Source organism: Melopsittacus undulatus, chromosome 2 (assembly GCF_012275295.1).
Source record: "Melopsittacus undulatus isolate bMelUnd1 chromosome 2, bMelUnd1.mat.Z, whole genome shotgun sequence".
NCBI lineage: Eukaryota > Metazoa > Chordata > Aves > Psittaciformes > Psittaculidae > Melopsittacus > Melopsittacus undulatus.
In genome coordinates, this window is record NC_047528.1 from 14,159,591 (window position 1) to 14,181,592 (window position 22,002).

The 22,002-nt window shown below is 40.2% G+C and overlaps 1 protein-coding gene across 5 annotated transcripts in view; it reads right to left on the reverse strand.

The window, feature by feature from the left end:
- Positions 1-20,739, reverse strand: part of PDGFD (platelet derived growth factor D) — a 138,144-nt gene extending 117,405 nt beyond the window's left edge. For 2 of the 5 annotated variants that reach the window (XM_034074475.1, XM_034074470.1), the window contains exon 1: positions 20,251-20,738. In XM_034074475.1, coding sequence (XP_033930366.1) covers positions 20,251-20,380 — 130 coding nt within the window. In that variant the 5' untranslated portion in view covers positions 20,381-20,738. Of the gene's footprint in view, positions 1-20,250 lie in introns of all 5 variants that reach the window. The other 3 variants (XM_034074472.1, XM_034074474.1, XM_034074473.1) reach the window with 3 other exon arrangements.
- Between the last annotated feature and the right edge of the window lie 1,263 nt (positions 20,740-22,002).

Below are 22,002 nucleotides of genomic sequence, written 5' to 3' on the forward strand. Positions count from 1 at the left end.
TTTTTAAGCATGTGCAAATTGCACCTGGTGAGCTGTAAATTAAGAATTATACTATGCTTGAAGCATGAACAATAACATTCAATACACAAAGGAATCTTATATTTAGTCACTGCATCTACAGGCTAATAGAGTTTTACAGCTGGTTTCCCATAAGAACCCACTAAGTCTATATGTCTGCCTGTACATGAGGCTGCAGCATTTCTGCATGTTAAGAGAATATAGGAGGCCATCTAGAAAAAGGGACTCTATTATATGACACCACTAAGAAAAAGGCTGCAAAATGGGAGTGCCTTTATCAGATATCAGGGAATCCATACTGGCTCTCACCATAAAGAATAAGAAACCCTTAAGAAGCCACTCTTTGTTGGTTCACTGCTCACAAAAGAATTTATTGTCACTCAGAAAAGCATTTAATAACTTAGCACCCAAACCCCAATTTAGCTGTCCTCTCTATTAGTTTTCAAACACTCTTAATATGCTGCCACTCCTTGTACGACACTATAGTGTTCATGTGCTAAAACAGGAGACCAGCATGCTAGTTCTGCATTCCAGAAGGGAACGGGAAACAAAACAACTTGCAACATCTTCCTATTAGCAAGGGTCAGTTTATCAATACGTAACGTGATCATTTTCTATAAATACACCAAGGAATTAATTCCAAAGAAAATGAAACTCCCAGGCTAGAGGACAGAGTTCATCTGGGAGCAAACAGATATAAACTTGGAACACCCAAATCATGTCCAGAATTATAGCATTGGTACAGCCCCTAAGTAGTATCAGCAGTAGCACAGAATATGCTATTTTTAAGATGGAGCTCACTTGACCTGTATACAGGGGCTTGAACTGAGGCAGCCCTTCCAACTGCAGTGTAAGCTAAAAAAGGATAGAAGTGAAGCACCAGCACATACTTTACATTGAATAAAGTATGTGAATTTTAGCAAAGGATTTCATAGGAAATGTGAAGAACCGTAAAATATGTTAGGAATATTGTCTAGCAGGCAGGCAAATATAACTCTGTTAATGAGCAAAGATTCAGGCCTTAAGAAAAAATGCTGATTTAGCAGAGTATAGCATAAAAAATGGCATGACAAGTGAAAAACCACGGGTAGTATGAAGTGCTACTTACCTCTAGTGAAAGCTAGAAAGGGGAATGAGCTGCACAGAGAGATAAAGGAGAAAAATAGTTTAGTCAAAGAATGGGAGAAGACAATCTGAGAAGACTCCAGTCATACGTCAAAAAAAGCCCCTGAAAATAGACTATAGCTTAGACAGACCACAGACTTGCAAAATTTAAAGGACACTGAGTAATCTATTCCCAGGACACATTTACATTTCTTGCTATATCTAAGCCACAATCCTCAGAACTTTTTAAGATATGCCAGGAGGAAGAAGAAAGCCATCTAACAGTTGTGAACCTCCTGAAGACAAGTGAAAAGATGGAGAGATGCAGGAAGACAAATGAGGACCTTAGCTTTATTTTTAATGCCTATCAAAGCCTTCTAGATGGAGACTAAAATTAACATATGAAATGCTATTATTATCTTCAGTTCCTTCATTCTGAACCAGACTTTACCCCAGTAGACTGCTACTAAAACCAAGAGAGAACTGATGCAAAGACCCTTTGGTTCAGATCACATCCAAGTGAATTTTTATCAGTGTGTCAACAGATAATAATCAGAGGAGAGGACAAACAAATACATTTTGTCTAAATTATTACCTCCAACATATTCTATCCATCTGCCTTTGCTTTTCTGTTTAACCTAAGCTCAATAATAAGAGCTAAGAAGCAATTCTTTGTGGTTGTTGGTTTGTATACCTTAGTAGGAAATGCTGAAATAGGCCAAATCAGTCATTCAGTCTGGTACCTGTCTTCTGATAGTATTTGTGCCAAGTTTCTCAGAGGGCATCTTAAAAACCACAATAGGCATTGGCAATTAAGTAATACTACATAAAAAAAAAAGAAAGCATCTTTCTTATTATAGTTTTTTTTAATTCTACTTAGACTCATGGCCCTATAAACGTGCAGTGAATGTATTAATAGCTTCTATTTGGTTTCATTTAGGGCCAAATTCTGCACACTGGAAACAATGGTAGCAACGTCATTATCTTCCAGGGCATACGATGAAATCGAAAAGTGTCTTAGCATTGCTCAAAATTTATTAAACCGTTTGTGTCACATTAGATGCAATCAAATAACCTTTAGAAATATTCTGAATCAGGACTTCTACCACTTGAACTTTTGCAAGTAAATTTATTGTGTAAATAAATCCAGAAACACGACAGAATCTACAGAAACACTGTCAGTTAAACTTGGTTCTATCATGTATTCCCAAAGAGGATGAAAGAATCCCACCTCTGCTATTCTGTACTGTATAATTTACACATCCTCTCACTTTTGCATTTCTGTTCACACTTCTATATGTATTTATTTTTTTTTTAGTGCAGTCTATTTACCCAAATAAAAGATTCCTCACAGCTGTAAGACAAAGAAGCAAGACTAAAAGACCCCACTGGACATGTCTGAATTTCCTCAGATTCGGATTTTTGGTGCATGACAACCTAAAGCTCTCAAAGCTTAACTATGAAAAGCTAACTGATTATTAATTATACCATTTAAACTACAGGTTATTTGTGGGGACAAAAGTCTAAGTTTGCAAATACTTTCTTAAACACCAGTAGTTGGAATGATATAACGTGAAGGTCTGAATAAGAATAGGCTGGGATCTTTTCTTGTAAAGGATGAAATGGGGCATGCTCAGCTATGATGTTTGATTTGTGTTGTAAATGCAGTACTTGTGAACTAGAAACAGTTTTTTGATGTCCAGAAAATACTCAGTGGGAACACTGTGAGGTTTGTTTAGCATTGTGCAATGGCTCTGAATCCAAAACAATTGCAACTAGAAACTGAGACAGTATTCCTACTTAGCCTATATCCAAAATGTGATTTACCTCTCTACTTCACCCATGAAGTCTGTCATCTATGATATGTGTAACACATATATTCCACTTTCAGATGGGAATTACACATTAACTACATTTACTGGTAAGCTGAGATACACATACTTTATGTTCAATTCTTAATGGCACAGAATCTCTCCAGACTTTACTTTCACTACCTTTTTTTGACTATTCTAATTTTGAAGAAGACACACTTTTTCTTTTTTTCAAGAGGATAAATAGCATGCCTCCTATGACTCTTTCTTCCTTTATGTGCTTAAATTCTACTATCCAAAATACTTATAATTCTTTGAGAAATAAAAATATGACTGGATGGGGATTTCTAAAAGCTCTCAATACTCTATTCCCATTTAAATCATCGCTAGCTTTATCCTATGCTCCAGTGGGATGAGGGCTCAGGCAATGCTGAGGCCTGATTTCATGTAGTACTGCTTCCATAAACAGACTTGTAGGTATACACAAAATCTATTTTTTAATACTTAAGCACTCAATAACATCACCAGGGTTTATTTGCTCTATGCCTATATTCCCATCTGTGAGCTTCCCTAGTAACTACTGAATCTGTTGGCTAAATTGAGGATAAAAGCCTCAAAGGTATTGCAGTTCTATTAGCTTTCTGAAGACAGGCAGGAAAACAGAGAGAAGAGAGACCGTATTAATGCATCCCTGGAAGCAGGGAGGCAGCACAAGCCTCCTCCTCAGTGACCAGCAGACAATCCAGAGGGAGAACATTACTGTGTATCTTAACACTGGGAAAAATTTCAGATGCAGCTCACATTTCACAGCACAGCCTGCCAAAGAGGTACAAAGCTTTAAGACTGCATTACTTTTGCTGTCCAAAGAATTACATTTTATTTGCATTGAATATATTAGCTAAAGCTTAAGACCGTAACACAGTAAGATGCAGACATTTTATATCTTTATTTAGATAGGTTTACATTAAGCAAGAAAATACATTCTAAAACAAATTCTAAATACATGTGGGATATTGTTTATTATTATCTTTGCTTTTATAGCTGTTGATAAACAAGAGAAAACATGTGAGTGATAGACACCAAATATCTCCCATTAAACTGTCTGAGGTGCCAGAACAGATGCTGAAGTCGATGACTACATGCAATACAGCTACAGGTCTAACGAGGTGATCTTCAAGCACAGGTCACTCTGTTAGCATCATGTCTGAATGGGTTCGGTCAGGATGATGGAAGAAAGGGAAAGGGGAAAGAAGCTTCAGTTGAGCAGCAAGACAAACTGTAAAGATTTAGAGGGTAGAGAGGTAATAGGCTCAAAAAGTGTAGGTTCATGTTTGCACTTACATGTTCATACAGCCAGCTCACACCCAAAGTTAGCTTCCTAGGAACGCTACCACAACAAGATTAATCATCTTTGGCTTTTGGGAGTCAGCATTCAACCAACCTTTTTCTCTCCAGCACTTGCAACTCTGCAGCAACCTCTGGCTCAACTTTCGTGACTGTGTACCTTCAACCGGGCGCTGCTGAGAGCTGCTTCCTTACAAGCAGTGATTTCAGAGCCTGCTAGAAACCTCTGACAAATTCATTCTCCATGAGTCAGAGCCTAGTGCCATTATGAGGTCTGAAACAGCTGGCAGGGGTGGTATGTATTAATCTCAGTTGACCTCTGTACATATAAAAAACAGCTAACACAAGATTTTGCTCAAATATATGCTGGTCTAAGTCTATTTAATAACTGCCTGTGATACTGAAAAAAAAAAAAAAAAAGGAAGCCAAATCTAATCCAAAACCTGCTCTTGTTCCAACAGTAGTGTCAACCCTCTACATTTTATGCTAAAAGCAGTAGCAAATGTTACTCTTGAAGCTCACAGTCTCAGTGACACACTGGTATCACTTGCTAGTCAGAAATAATTAGTATAATGCCACTGTTCATCACTCTAAAGGAATCTCTGATCTTATCCTAAATATGCAGCATTTTGAAGAGATCAAGAAGGCCAAATTCACATTTCTCAGAGTGATTAAAAACTGGAATATTTTTAGGTACTTGTCTGAGCTTGCTGTGCTAGTGACCTATCTGCCCTAGACTTGCTCTGTATCAAGTGCATAAGAAGGCACATGCAGAACTAATTCATCCCACCTGAAGACAGACATCTAAAGCAAATGGGATGAACAGTGTATAATTATACATACGAAAACTTTAGCAAGATGCACCATTTTTCAAACCACAAAAAAGTTTAGTAAAATTAACCTTTTTTCTCTACCAGTTATATTTCTGCCTCATTTAGACACATGGTAAGGCAGACTGAATTTAAATATAAATGTATAACAACTCCTTAAGCACTTAAACATGTACACGTGTACATACAGATGCATGTACACAGGTGTACACAAATTCACACCTTTTAAAGACCTGCAGCCAAGACCTGAGATAAAATTACTGACTTCACTACATATTTTCTGATCTAATGTGGAAAATGTATTGATTCACATCTGAGATTTCAACTTAAATTTAAAGCTACTCACAGGTAACTTAGCTTCTTATCTTTAATTTTAAGCTGATTTTTCATTTTTACTTTTCAGACTTGTTTGCTTTAAAAGAATATTTAAAGACATAACCATTAAGAACATATTTGTCTGCAATTAAATATAGCAGCACAAGATCAAGTATTCTTTCTGCTCACTAGGAATATGTGCTATGTATAGTAATATTTAAAGCTACTTTGTCTCACCATACATTTTTTGCACATCCTGAATTTTATAATTTTTTGAAGATACCAGAGAACATATTCAGAATAATGAAAATTATTGTTTTGACTGCAATTTGCATCGAGCTGCATTTGGATAGAAATCAGAATTTAATTAAAATTGGCACACCCTGGCATTTTAAAAGCTCTCAGTTAAATTAAGTTACCTTGATAGTGTTGAAAACATCAGAAGAACTACCATGACATGGTTTGCATTCAAGTTTGACTTAGTAAATCAAGGAAATACTACTTATCGATGAACTCCTATTGCTCTTGTTCGCACCATGGCAACATGTTTCTGAAATGATTTGTGGACCCCGAGCTAAAATAAAATGAAAATTTAAATCTTTTTGAAAGCACCTGTGCAGGTATGACCTATTTGTATTTCGGATGTTTTTCTCTACAATGCTGACTTCATACACTTGTAGTTATTTTTTGCTTATGGACTGAACAAGAAAAACAAATCATTGTGTTGTTTTGGGGGGTTTTGTAAACCCACACTGATTTCTCAATTTAGAGTAAGCTAAACAAAATGAAAAAAAGGATATTGATTCCGCATTTGCCAGGCAAATTGAAACCAGGAATAATGAATGCAAAGTTCTGTACAGCAGCAAACGAAGTCTCAGATTTTGAAAAAAATGCCAACACCAGCATTCAATCTAGTGTAAATATAGAAAATACAGGTGTTTAATGAAATAGATCCCAACGTGATATGGTTGCAAAACTTAAGCTGATGTCAAGAGATATAAATAGCTCTTCAGTTGCATACATGATTAAGAAAACGGCAATATTTCTAGTAGTAGAATCTGACAGAACTCAATGAAACAGCATTTTGCAGTTATCCAATACCATGTGCTACATCTTGCAAAGTACTACATTTTGTTCACATCTTCAAATAAGCTGTTGTGATTTCAAATGTTTTCTTTTTCGAAGTAGAAAGCATGCTTTTTTGATTAACAATGTTTTTATTATGCAATCAATCCCTGTATTTAATAAAAAATAAATTTATATTTAAACATAAAGGAAAAAAAATGCAGATTTTATCAAGATTTGTGCAGAATATTCTCCAGATCATAGCAGCCCCATCAGCATTCATTTTGCAGTGCAACAGATGTAAACAATGCAAAAAGTAAATAGACCTTTGCAATGTTATTAATTTCATCAAGATCATACCACATCATTTCTTCAAAACAGCATAGGCTTAGAAGGATTTTCACTGAAATATAAAACATGATTATAGCTGAGAACAACACATTTATTACTGTAGTATAAGAGTTTTACGTCCAGCTGTAGGTCCAAAACCGTAGAATCAAAAAAACATTACCTGCTTTTCCATGTCTATTAGAAGACTAAAAGGTCCTGTAAAGAGTTTATATAGAAGGTTGTAGGGCCTGTTAACAATATTGTACCATTTGAACACCTGAATTTGGAGTTAGGTCCCATCTACTCAGGGGTGTGCATCAGCTTAGATCCCATACATACTACCAGAGATAGCGGAACGCAATAAATTTCTAACACTTTACACTCATTGGAGAAAAACCCTAACTGTAAGTGTCAAAGGATTCTTTCCAAAAGAGGCATATAGAAAAGGATTAATCTATACATATTCTGTCAGGAAGAGCCAAAGGAATGAAATGCAAACCTTACAGCATAGAGGCTGCATATTATCTTTAAAATGCTCTATGGAAACAGATATTTACACTAGAATTAAGTAATATTGCATGGCATTTGATTATCATTCCATGGCTAGACCAGCAGCTACACACGCAGGTATATGCACATACAGAATCACACAAACCAAGAACCACTGTTTTTCTCTTGGAAAACAGGATGCAGGAAAAGGTTACAGAATATGGTTAAGGCCTCAAAACTAGATCCTTGAGAGTAGTGGAAAACAGAAATCTCTCCAAAGAAGCCCTAGGACCTCCACCTACCACCCCCATCAGTGGCAGCATGAATGCAAGCCTAAATCATCTCTGTGGCAGAGGACTTCTCCATGGGAAGGGCAACCAAAGCTAGCTGAGCTGTATTGATTACATTTTAGTTTAGAAGTTGCCAGAATAATTACAGGGAGAGACAGTAACCACTAGAGGACAACACAGCTTTATAAAATAATAATTTATGTGTTCAAAATCAGATGGTATCAGCTGCTGTCCCAGTGCTGACTTAGTGATCCTGATGGATTTATCAGACACAATGCTAGAAACTATTTTCTCTCAAGATTCCCCAAGCATATGGTTCTTTGCATACAGGATGGCTCTGACCACCAGATCTAGAGGGAACCACACATGAAGACACTTCCTCTCATGTTTTCTGTAATATTCCTTTCTCCCCTATGAACCACAAGGAAGAAAAAACACTATTACTTCATGCACAGTTTAATCAGTTCTATTCCTTCTCTTCTCTACTAAAGGCCAAATACAGATCCGTAGAGCATGAATGTAAGAATACTAGTTACTACTGAAAACATAGACCTCACTCAAACTGTAGCGGCACAAACAGTTTCATTACAGTTTGATTTCTTTCAGCAAAGATGTTTAAAAATTCTCAGATTAGAGCAACTGTTCAGTGTAGTGTGAAAATTAGTTGCTAATTATCTGAATACCTGAACTTTTGCACACAAAAGCTGTATAATAAGTTAGCATTTTATTTACCAGTCATTAGTAAGAGGTAAACAGCAGCTGAAACCAAACTTCTTTAATAAGGTCATAATTACAATAAATTAATTTTGTACAAATTGGGCACAGTCACACAATATTTAAAGCCCTATTTTTCCCAGTCTTGGGAGCAAGATGAAGACAATGTCTACACCCAGTATCCATCTTTTGTGGGAAGTGAAAATGGCATCCATTGACACAAAATATACACATCTCAGGTGAGGCACATGTGGATTGCCTTTCCCACAGAGCTCAGTGAAGAATACAGAGACTGAACACATCAGCTGTTTTTCTTAGCAAATGTTGCAGTACCAAGTGGAGAAGTTGCAAAAAGTCAAATCTGGCAATATATCAGATTGTTTGCTGGCACAGGGCTACACTGAGGCTTCAGCTCTTTGGGCAGAAAGAACAGGAGGGATTCCTGTCCAGTGCACATCAAAACAAGGGCATGCTCTTCCATCTTTATCAGCAAGACATGAATGGAGACAGGAGTAACCACAAGTCTTAACACACTACTCAACTTCTTCCATGTATGGGGTATCAGAGGTAAGATGGGGAAGGAGCTGCAGCCCTGCCTCAGTTTCCCAGTTAATCTTCCCCTTGGGTGTCCAAATACAGTGCAATAGAAATGGTGTTGTTGTAAATAATGACTAAGGCACTCCACACACAGCTGGTAACACACGGCTGATAATACTCAGCTTGCACGGTTTTACCCTTTAGTCCTGCTATGTCTGGCCCCACAGTGAATCTGACAAAAAGAAAGATAACATTTTTAGTTCTGCTTTCTTTACTTTGTACATTCAACAAGGCTGTGTAGTCAATTCTACCTAACGGGATTATGAATTTAATTTTAAAAATGTTTCAGGTTAATCCCATGTGGTCAGTTATTTGCCAATATTTTTTTTTTCATCCTGACCAGAACTGAAATTAAAATGTCTGTGGTTAAATTTTTTTTCTTCCTTTCTTTCTGGTTGCTTTCTTTTGCCTTATTATAAGGGCAAATATTTGACAAAAGGTTTGTGAGGGCAGTGCTTTGTTTTCAGCATAGTGCATGTGGGGATTTGACAGATAATAGAAATTTTCAGTTTCCAGTATTGTCAGTCTATTCCCAACTTTGTTTTCCTGGGTCTCAGATGCCAGCATCAGAAAGTCAAAATTTACCAGCTTTTTAACAGAAATGGTGCATATCTGGTGCATATGTACATGGAAAAAAAAAACCAACAAAAAAAAAACAGAAAACATTCCATTATTCCATGTGAAATAATTCAGCAACCATTATGAGTATGAGCTCTTTATTAGTATCCATGGTAAGCAAGCAGTGTATCTTGGGTGTGGCATGTAGCTGTCTTAGAACAGTTCAGCTAAGTCCCAAGTGGGAGCTCCCTGTGTTTCTTCAGTCAGCTTTTCCAGCAGGCCCACTCATGCCCTTGGAAAAGCCGCGCCAGCTGCTGCTGTATGGGTAGGAACCTACATCAAAACCAATTCACAGAAGTGCCCAGATTCACATGCTGGCATTGGATCCTTTATTTTATCTGCTAATTATAAGAAATTTTAAACCGGTAAAAACATCAAGCCAACAAAATAATGATAATACTGTGAAGGTCATGCTGGTTTGTTTAACTACAGGCTTTGTTTTAGCCACAATAAATGTAAAATAAAAATTAAAAAATTACAACACTGATTCTTAATAAATAGGCAAATAAATGCTTGTCTCCTGACTGTGGAAACAGAAGAGAAGCAGCAGCTGCTTTGGGTGACCAGGATAACTATCCTCTCTAGAAAGAAACAAGGCAGCTGGGTATGTCTGTTCTCATTTGGCCAAGCATCTTTGAAGGCCTTTTTGGAAATGAGGTGCTAGAAAATCTCTGCCAAAACTACAACAATGTGTACTTAAATTTGCAATCATTTCATTGCTAAAGCATATACAGAAATTATTCTGTCTCTCTTTAAATAAGAAAAACAGGTGACACTTTTTTCCTCAGCCACTATTTTATCTAATGGCTTGCCTAAAGTAAGCTGGAAAGCAATCTGCCTGACAAGATTTGACTTCAGCTCCTGCATGAGTTGATGATGACACAAAAAATAACAGTAGCATCAGGAAAAAGCACTGTTGTTGTAACAATGCAAAGAGAAATCCTGAGACAAGATCCTTGTACAAAAATAAAAGGCAGCACATACAAGCCTTTAAAAAATATCCTGCACTTATTGACAAAAAAAAAGCTTTTAAAGTAATGTTTATTAAAATAACTGAACTGACATATCAAGTCATTATTACTTCTTCGTGGCCTTTGTCTATTTCCTTAGATGAATCAAAACTAGGATAATAGCTTTCCCTGTTTTGTTCTGAGGTTTCTTCAGAGGGGAGACTGTTACTTAACTTCCACATCACATGAATCATTTCCAGGCAAGGATGTGAGAGCCAAGATATTTGATTTTTATGCATACTGTTGTTTTGTATGATTCCCTGTTCCCCGCAAATGGCTATCCATGTGCCCTGTTATTTTACTTCAGTATGTCACACAGCTCTGAGCCTTCAAAATACCGGCAACAGTGAGCATGAAAACCAACAGGAGATGGAATAGCACAAGCAGCAGGGCCACAGCATTTTAATGATGGCTGCACCCAGGTAAGGATCTCCAGTCTTTGTCCACATGTAATGATTGCTGTGAACAGGGGACTGAACAAAGAGCAAGTTGAGCAGCCACACGATCTACTTCTCATCCTTCTCTGCTTGCCATTGTGGCAACAATGCAGGTTCAGGATTGGTCCTCAGATATGCACTAGAGTATGGCATGAGGTTCCTCTGTGCTGCAAAGTTTATTTTCTGAAGTGATGCTTGTTTCCATATTGTCATTTTGCCAAAGAAATTATTTGTTTCTGGAAGTCTGTTGGGAGGCAGGCTGTATGTATAGAAAAGGGGATGTATCAGCAAAACTCGGCTCTGCCATGCATGTCCACAGACATACTCAAGGCATCTCAGCATTCCTCACAGGTACTGCAAAGGTGGGCTTGTCTCAGAAGCACCACTCAAAACACCCTGCCTGTACTAGACGGTAAACATGGTGTGCACTGACAGAACTGACTTTGGAGGTTCACATTTGCACATGCTGATTTTGTAAAAGCAGATCACATGTATTAGCAGCAGCCATCTCACTACAGTGTGATGCAAGTATTTTATCTCTTTCTTGGAAGAAGAGGTTAACTTTGGCTTCCACTTTCCAGGATCTAATGAACAATGTGAACTGGTAAGAAACGCATACCTGGGTGAAAAATCTTAATTACAAACAAAAATAAAACCAAGTCTACTCAGGCAAAGAATTGTTCTCTGCAATTATGGAGATGGAAGGAGCAAAGAATATCTTTTATCCTTTTGAGAACTACATAGCCATCCCACCCGTACAACAGTGATGGGAGTTTGGAAGCCTAAGGTCACACCATAAGGACAACAGTGAAGCAAACTAGCATTCCCCGTGCTGACTTCCAAACATTCAGCAGCCTACCACAGCAATGTGAAGGTGACATCCAGCAGCAAGGGAACAGGCCTACAACCTGATCCAGGAAAAGAAACAGTAGTGTAACTTTAGAGCTTTCTATCAATTTCAAAGCAGCAAATTCTCTGTAGGCTTCTGTGATTAGGTCTTCAACCCTTTTACTGACATCTGGATGTGTTAGTGAAATCATTCCTATCAGTGTTTATCCCTGCTGAGACATTGTGATTAAAAAAAACTGTGTTCAGTCCATTTCCACAAAGAATCCCAAGGCATTATTACCATCTACTTGCTATTTTCATGCAGCACTACAGTCACTGGTTTGCTAAAGCAAAGGATTTATCTTTCAAGCAAATTCCTCGTTGACAAATTAAGGGCACAACAGTGCATAAAGGGTTTCCAAGTTCCACAGTACTTCTGGTAATCAACATTCATTGTAACTATTTTTATTCCTTCTCTCTAAACTGTCTGGACCTCTGCTTTATCTTCACTACACTTTTATTGTGGGTGACATCAGATTAGAAATACATTCAAGTATGACAAAAATTTTCTGCAACTGATCCAAGATGAAACAATAACAAAACCCCACATATATTACTGTTGGAGCCCTCTTTAAAAAATAAACAAACAATGCAAGACACTGAAAAATACTGACAGGTTTCCTTAAAGTATTGTTTAGAAACGTACTGCTGCTAAAGTCTTTTGTAGGATATCCTGTGAGTGACACGTAGGAATGTCAGTATAGGAGAAAAAGCAGCCAGACACACTGAACCCATGAGGCTTTGTTCTGTACTTCTGATACATGAAGTGTAACTACATTAGTTGCCACTTCATGTCTATCAATGCAAAAGATTTTTTCAGTGCATGGACGCTAACTGAATATCTTAGTTGCGAGTATTGTAAAGCTTACCTACATAAGCCACTCACTACAAGGAAGACATTGAGGTGCCAGAGCACATCCAAAGAGCAATGAAGCTGGTGAAGGGTCTAGTGCACAAGTCTCATGAGGAGTGGCTGAGGGAACTAGGGTTGTTTAGCCTGGAGAAAAGGAGAGTCAGGGGAGACCTTATTGCACTCCATAGCGACCTGAAAGGAGCTTGCAGCAAGGTGAATGTTGGTTCCTTCTCCCAAGTAACAAGCAATAGGACAAGAAGAAATGGCCTCAAGTTGCACAAGGGGAGGTTTAGATTGGATATTAGGAAGAATTTCTTCACTAAAAGTGTTGCCAGGCATTGGAACAGGCTGCCCCGAGAAGTCACCATCCCTGGCAGGATTTGAAGTACGTGTAGATGTGGAAGTCTGGGACATGGTTTAGTGGTGGAGTTGGCAGTGTTAAGTTTATGATTGGATTCAATCTTTTCCAACCTAAATGATTCTACGATTTTATGACCCTGTGACAAAGTCATCACTGAATTCCTAACCATTTTTATTTTATCCTGTATTAATTTGTGTAAAGTGTGAGCCAGACCCTGCTGCAGTAAGAGCTGATGGAAGCTTTGTCATTGATTTCAGTGCAAAGAAGGTCAAGACTGCTATTTTTCAAATTTTTCATGGACCAAGTGTTTATTAAATATTTTTACAGAGTCTCACATCATCAAGACCCATGCACAGCAGGGCTAAAATACATTGGCAGGAAATCTGTGGGGAAGTAAAAGTGTGTTCTCCTGCACCATCTCCAAACATGCAGAGCTCTGACTGCCAAAGCAGAAATATGGGATGTTGGCTTTCACAGCATGGGACACAGATCAAAAAGGAAGCATGAAACTGAAGATTACTCAAGCACAATAGGAAGCTTGAGATCATGTAGGATTTATTCACTACCAAAAATACTGGAGCCAAATGCAAATTCCCTAAAGAAAATCTAGCCAGTTTGACACTGTAAACAGGACACTTCCTTAGCTTTGTAAATAGGAGACTGATTTGAAACAAACTGCCAAGTAACCTAACACAATCCAGTATTTTAGCCAAGATATCCTCAACAGAAGCAGGGATATAAGAGGTCTCTTTTATCCAAAACATGGCATGATGTAATCAACCTCATGAATATAATAGGATTTTTGGAGGCAATTCTTGAATACAGCTTGAATCAACGAACTAAAAGGAGTACTAACAAATTTTCCAAATCATCAAATTTGCATTAGGGGGCAAATTTTTACTATAAAGAATGCCAATATGGAACGTTCATGGTATTTCTTAGGACTCATTTAATATCCTAGTGTCAAATTCCTGCAGTTCCACAAAAGCCAGAGTAAGCAGGGGCAGACATCTCTTCTCTAGGGTTAGGAATATGCTACGAATGTTGAGAGCTAACTCAAGGTTTCTCAGTTGTGTAGGTAAAATTGAATGTTGCTACACAAGGAATGGAAAAGAGCCAAGGAGGGACACAGCTAGGTCCAGATACATGGGAGAACCAGATTTCATGTTCCTGCTGCTGGTGTACATGGGAAAAGGGGTGAGAGTGGGAAAGAGGTAGAGCAGGATTGAAGAGACAGAGAAGATGACCACTGCTTCTGACAGAGTATGGGTTCCATCAATTGTCACCCTTTTGTCACTGGACTAGGTTCCATTACAGTACAGTTGAGGTTGGAAAGGACCTCTGGAGGTCCTTATTATTGCTCCGGAGGCAACAAAGAGCTGGACATTTTGAAGCCTTTTGGTCTCTGATACCACAGGCAGCTGCCTATTTTTCTGGTGTTCAGAACCAGTTGTGTAAGATACTTTATTTGCTGTTAAAGAGACCAATCTGTAATTTGCTGTAGATATATTTTAATATAAGCAAGATCATCCATATGAAAAGACTGGAGCATAAAACATAAACTTCTACATCTTCTTACATATAGTATTATTACAGCTATGAAATGAAAGCCATTTCCTGTCCTTTTAATTTAACGCCCCCCAAATGAATTTCTTGCTGTATAAATGATACTGATTTTGCAGATCTGTTCCTTTATCTAATATTTACATCCAGTCTAAAGGAGTGCCAGAAATTTAATGTTCTGAACTGGGATATTATTTTGTTAAAAGAATTTCTGCCTTCCAGAATCCTTTTCCCTGTAAGTTCCTTTTCACTAAAGAACTAACATGTAAATTAGTTTCAAAACTACCACCTGCAACCTGGAAAACTGAAAATATTTTAACCATAACTGTTTCTTTCAACCTAAATTCGGTAAATTGCACAACTAACAACATCTTATAAAGAGGATCGCCATGGACATGGTACAGTCACCACTCCTGGAGAGATTTAAAGGACATGTATATGTGGCCCTTGGGACATGATTTAGTGACAGATGTCGTGGTTGAACTTGATGATCTTAAAGGTCTTTTCCTAACTAAATTATTCTATTATTCTAAATTTTGCAAATACTTGTACTCTTGCTTCACTGAAAGATACAATTATACATCATCTTACGCGCATACGAGCTATTCGAGCTTTGTTATCGCAAGAATCATGTAGGACTGAGCCCTTTGACTTTAATGCAATTATAAAGATTCTCAAAGTTAAGAATATGAAAAATGTTGTTGCAGTATGATTCCCCAAGTTTTTCCTATTTATGCCTATTCCTAAGTGTTTTATAAAACAACTTCTCTGTGGGATCACAGTGTGAAAAATCCATTATTTCAGAATTTTCAGCAGTGTTCAGTTTCTAAGAATCAAAGTAATAAAATCATCAAGTTTTCTCTGCAAGTGTTTTGAGAATTACCTGGCCTAAATTCATTTCATGCAATTACATTTTAAACAAAAAAAGAAGAAACAGTAAGTGTCAAGAGACTGGCTGGAGAGTTTGTAGTGGCTTCCATTATAAGATACACATCTGCAGGATAAAACATGTTTCAAAGCTCCTTTGCAGAATTCCTTCATACTGCTTGCTGCTGAGTCAGGGTTGGAGTTCTCATGCAATAAGCTTTGATACTTCAGCCCAAACAGTAATTATACAGATAAGAGACATCATCAAAGTCAAAAAATTGTGGACCAAAGTGCACTACTGCAGGTAAATTTTCAAGGTGGGTTTTTTTTTATCTGATGAAGCCTGAAAGATACTTTTTTTTTTCGGATATAAAACCTACAAAAATAATCATGAAAATAAAGCTTAAAGTGACAAATTTTTTATAGCTGTTTTCCAGCTGACACAATTTTATGTTACCAGAAAACTTTTAAAAATCAGGCAAATAAGTCTATTATTAAAGAATTCAAAAAGTGCATTCCAAAACTGGTGCTCCTACACTAGTCATGCAAGAGTCGTTTCAAAGTAACAAGAGAAAAAAAAAACAATCTCAATTATATCTTTAACCATTAGCAGGCAGTTAACACCTATTTGGTGAGACAATACTGCACAAATCATCGAATGTTTTTCCCTATGTTTAGGCACAGGCCAAAACAGGGAAGAGGAGGGTAGAGTTAATGGCACACATCCCTTTAGACAGTCCACCAAAGAGCAAAAAGCTGTTCCCATTTCCCCAGAATAGTACAGAACTTTTTTTTGTATTTTGGTGGTGCACAAACAAACCAAAGTTTGAAAACTCTTTTTTATTTTTTTTTTAAACCTAATGAAAACCATAAGAGCCCATAATCTTATCTCTTTGCCTGTTATGTTATGGTTTCAAATCCACATCAGAAGATACTGATTCCATGGATTTCATTTGTTTACACACTGAAACTATTTGACACTATGTTGTCTCTTCTGCCTTTTATTTAAACTTTGTTTTTTAATGTTTAAAATATGTATAGTGATGCTTAGTCTGAATACAGAGTATACAGATGAGACGCTTTCCTAGATTGAGCATTCATACAGATGTTTGTTCAATAAGAATGAGCAACTGATGTTTCAGTTAGACACCATACAGTAAATAATACTACTTAGCGGCTTTCATTTCCACTTTTCATCTCCAACTACACATCGTAGCAAAACAGCAGAAACAAAATAGCCGACTTGTTATAATTCAGCAGTATTACCTGCATAATGCAAATCTGGAAACTGAAGCACAGAGAACAACACAAGCATCTGGAAGCCCTCTCTGTGTGCTATTCTGATAAACTTCAAAGGACCTAACAGGTAATCACATAAACAAACACTTTAAGTAAATACCACTACATGTGCTATCAAGGAGGCTGGCATCTCCAGGACACTTTAAATAATTGATTTGTGTTACACTGGACAGCTGAATCATCAACGCCTGTCCTTCCACTAGGACAAGAGGATGTCTTGTAAGCAGATTATTTATATTCTTACTACCTTCAGCAGGAAGTACAGTCTGTTTAAGTTTGGTATCCATGAAATGGCAATTTTTTGTACGTGCTGCCCTTCATCTATAGATTGCTTCCAAGAGCAACCTCAGTCTTAAGTAAGAACAATCACCAACCTCTTTTAGGCTGAAAGAAGAAAGACAATCTTGAATCATGCACAATGCAAAGGTTTGTTTTGGCCGAAAGCAAGACCAACTCTCCATATTAAAGCTCTGTGTATGCAGTACCACTAGCTTATCTTGCTTGGAGGTAACAAAGAGCTGGAATTCAAATGATTGTTTTCTTTTATAATAAAATGTGCAGGTGGTCTTGGACTTGCCAAGATATGACATGTTTTTAAAGAGCTAAACAGACATTGCTTCCTCCTCAGTATCTCTCTTAATTCCACAACATAACATTCATGATCATCAACCCAGGACAAAATATTAAATTAGTTTTCATCCCTGCTGTGCATTTAGAGAGAAAATGTTGGAACATATTACCCTCAGTGTATTGTGTGCTCTTAGATCCAAGTCCATATTGTCATGTCTGCAAATATTTACAGAACAAAAATACTGTCTCACTCAGCAATGCAACCCACATGTCTTTAATGCTATTCCATATCAGCGCTTCAGACCAAAACAAGACACAAACACCACAGAAAATTATAAAAGAAATACTTTTAGTGGCCCACAGCCAGCTGTGGTCTAAACACTTTGCTGTGAGCTCATCACATGCATGCAACATTTGGAATACGGCTCATAACCTTTGGCTGCACAAATATAGAGCTTTAGTCAACAAACTCAAGCAACAGTTCAGTTCATTTGAGTAACATCAGGGTGAGTAGCAGCTGATCTGCTTTAGATGCTGTGACCCAGTGCCCAGCTTCACTGGCCACACCAAAACACACCATCCTTTGAAGGGAAAAATGCGGGAGGTTTCCCAGGCACAATGAGACAGCAAGGCTGCAGCCTCCTATGGGGCATGTGGTCCTTCTGAAAGTGTGTTACCTCCTTAGCACATGGATGACACCCGCTATAGGACTGCAGAGGTGCCTGACTTTGGTGTGGATGTGTTTCCCTATGTCTGTAGACTGTAGGCCTCACCTGCATATGGCCCTGGGCAAGGCAAATGTAGTATGTAATTTCATATGGATCTGTCACTTTCCAACAGCCCCAGTACCAGTCCATCTGCATATCCAGACAGTTCAGCCACTACAAGTTGCAGAAGATCATTTTAAAGGTACAAAGCTTAATCACAACATTCAAGGATCACAGGTAGGAAAAGGGCAATTAACTAATCATTTTACAGAGGCTTCTTCTCTTAATCACGCCATGACGCAATTTCACCACAAGAAGTCACCTTCAGTGGAGTAAAACATCCATCACACTGCCAGTAAGCTGAAATATTTATTTATAATAAGGGTTACTGGTTTCTTCACTGACTGCACAGAAGATTGGAGTAAAACACATTTTGAAGTTTTAGATAAATCACTGCAGTTTTCTACAAAAACGATTGTTTGGAGTTTGACTTGGAAGCTTAGTTCAGAGATGGTCTCAGGTCTTCTATGAAGTTTAAGATGGTAGGCAACAAGACATGGAGCTTGACAAAATACATAATAATTTGAAAGGATAAAACAGAAATAAGAGATATATGATTTTATAACACATAACTTTTCCATTAGATTAAATTTGACTTCTGAAACAGAAGGAACTGCAATTCTGTCTTGTTTCCAGGGTCACTATCTCAGTTCTAAGAAAAAGCCTCTTCAACTTCACTATGCCTTTTTTCAGTGACTAGGAAAGGCATTCAAAAGATTATTATGTTCAATATGGCTCCAAAGCTGAAACAAAAACACCTTCCTAAATAAACTGTATACCCATTACACACACTGTATACTTGATGAAAAATAACTGAAAAGTTTGCTGAACACTGGCAAATACAGAGTACAATCTTGGAAATGGCTCAAGTGACTGTTTTGGGTTTTTGGTTGGTTTTTATTTTAAGGGCTTATAAAATATATAAATTCTGGCAACTGGAAGATGTTAATGTGAAGACTGAACCTAACTGCTCATTTTCAGGGAGCACATCCTGCATTTTGCTCTGCAAGAAGGTCTGCTGCAACGTGCAAAAGCAGGTCTTCCCTATGTGAAGGTGGAGGCTGCTCCCCAGCCAGAGGCTCATTGCTTTTCCTAAACCAAAGGACTTGGTATTCTTTATCTTTAATCACGAACAAGCGTATTACAAAGGCAAATTTCAGTGGTGCTGTCCTTACACGGCCTACATATTCATGCACCACGGGCCCACGCACATGGCCATGCTGACCGCTCACTTGCAGACCGTCGACAGCACCTCAGCTGTCCAGGAAATCCTCTGCCGGGCGCTCGCCGCGGGAAATGCGCCACAGTTCAAACGCGAAGACTGAAACCTCCCTTACTCCCAGGCGGGCAGTGTCCGATAGCCCGCAGCTGCCCTTGGTGCTCGCCATCACCGGGCATCCCGCTCCCGCACACGGCGCAGTGGGCACAAGGGAAGAGGCGAGTCCTGGCAGAGCACTGCTCAGCAGCCCCGAACAGCCCCGGGGCCGGGCGAGGACCCGCGCTCCCGCAAAGCGCCCTGAGGCGACGGCGGCGAGGCCCGCGAGGCCGCACGGCCGCAGTTCCTGCGAGCTCCTTAGCTCCCCACACGGCGCCCCGACGGGACACCGCGGGGCACAGCGCAGGGCCCCGCTCGGGCTGCAGCTACCGCAGTCCCGCAGCCCTCCCCGCACTGCCCCTGGCGTCGGCACATGAGCGGGACGCAGAGGAAACGGTACCAGCGGGTGCCGGAGAGGGCTCTCCAAGGCAGCTGGGACCGGGCACCCCGCGCTGCCAGGGGCGAGGTGCTGCCCATAGTGTGGGGGGCGGGTGGGAGGGGGGGATCGGACGCTGAGGGCTCCGCCGGCACCTCGGCTGTCGGGAAACCTCCTCGAAGGTGCCTTGAAAAGTTTGGGACGCCCCGGAGGTGCAGCCTTAGACAGAGCGGTCCCCTCGGCCCAACCCACACCTCCTGCCCGCCACCTGGTCACACACTCCCCTGCCGATCCCCGCCCGGACAGAGCACCGAGAGCCCCTGCTCGCTGGTAAAGGGGTGGGGGAGCCCCCGGGTCGCGCTCCGGTGTTCCTCTGCAAATCCAGCCCTTGGGAATAAAAAAGTCAAAGGGACACTTACCATCCCGCCTGATATTGGAGGACCGCAGGGCTTTTATAGATCCGCTCTGGGCAGGGGCAGTAGTGCCCTGACGGCTGCAAAAGTTCGCACAGACTACAGCGTAAAAGAGGAGGAGGATGAGCAGTTGCATTGGGATCCGCTGTGAACAGGACCGTGGCTCTGCAAAGAAACCCGGCTCTCCCCCCCCACGGGTGCTTCTCTCGCCCGTGTTCTTTCCCCTTTCACAGGCTTTTTGGTTGTTGTGTTGTGGGTTGCTTCCCAACCCGAAGCAGCAGTCACAGCTGCCGAGTTACTCTCCGAGCTGCCCCAAACTTCCTGCGCGCTGAACTTTCCGCCCCGATGCAGGGGGCGGCCAGGCTCGGCCAAGGTGAGCCCTGCCCGTGTCGGGACCCGGCAGGGGCTGCCGCAGCCGCTCTTCCTGCGCCCCGCTGCCGCCCGCACCGCGCCGCTCCGCTCGGCAAGAGCCGCCACCGCGGTCTGGAGCGGCGGGAGCGCCCCGCGGTGCGCGGCGGGGCCGGCGGGGAGAGGCGGCCCGTGGGGAAGGGGGCGGCCCGCGGGCAGTAGGGGGGGGGCGGCACCCACAGGTCTCGCCGTCTGCAGCCCGGGCAGAAAGCAGCGGGAGGGGCAGGTAGTGCAGGGGGGTGGGGGGTGGAGTGGCCCCAGTGGGAGTGAACCTGCCCCGCCGGGACGACGGAGCTCCCTCCCAGCAGAGGGGCCCGCACCCAAGTGCCCCGTCGCCCTCGGGCCCGCAGCAGCCACGTAAAGGTTATCCGTTAGGCTGGTGTGAGTCAGTCACCGAGGTACACTGGGGCGGGTGAGGAGGCTCCGTGGGGGAACTGCTGAAGAAACACGTGGGATGAAGAAAACTCACAGTTGTTCCTGGGACAGATACATGAGCTTTTCTGCCATGCCAAGCACTGCCCAAAGCTTTTCATACAAAGCTCATTCCTAGTAACTTAGACTCTTATTAAACTGAGTCTGATGTTAAAGATTATATTAGGTAGTATTACTGCCTGGAAGTGTTTAAGTCAAAACCAAAGGTATGTGAGGACTGCTGATTTAATACACTTTTTCCTTCCATTAGCTGCAATAAAAATTAAGTGAAGACAGAAAAGACAATCAGGTTTTAACAGTTCTGTAATAAATCCTTACCAATTCAGTTTATTTCTTAAGACGTTTCATACAGTCTTAGCCAATTTAAGGAATTGCAAACGTGCTGCTGGACCTTTAACACCATGAAACCACCTCACTAGTAGAAGAGAAGAATGTCAATTACAGTGCTGTATCAGGAATATTGGGTGAGTCCTGTTACACTGGGAGGACCGCCTCTGGCTGTATGAATGTTAGGATGACAATGGGACTGAAACATCTTGTATGTTTTAAGGAACCAGTAGGGTGCATCTCTGTTATGTATAATTCATAGTTCTTTATCCCTTTCATGTTCCCCAAAAATGACAGCAAACCATAATCCTGCTCCCATGTGGTAGATGATGGAAAGGCTCCAACAGTGCTTCCTTTGTGAGCAGATGTGCCTATATTTTTTTAAGTGCCCATTTCAACAGGGCAAACAGAGGGAAGGTGGCCAATTCCATCATCCTAATAGTAGCAAAGTCAAACAGAGGACATACAGGCAATGAATACAAGGGAAGCTCCAGAAATGTCTCCTTTTCCTTCAAGTCAATGTATCTGTCCCTTTCCAATTACATTACAAGGAACTGGCAGAGAACGTCAGTAGGATGCCAGCTACCTCTC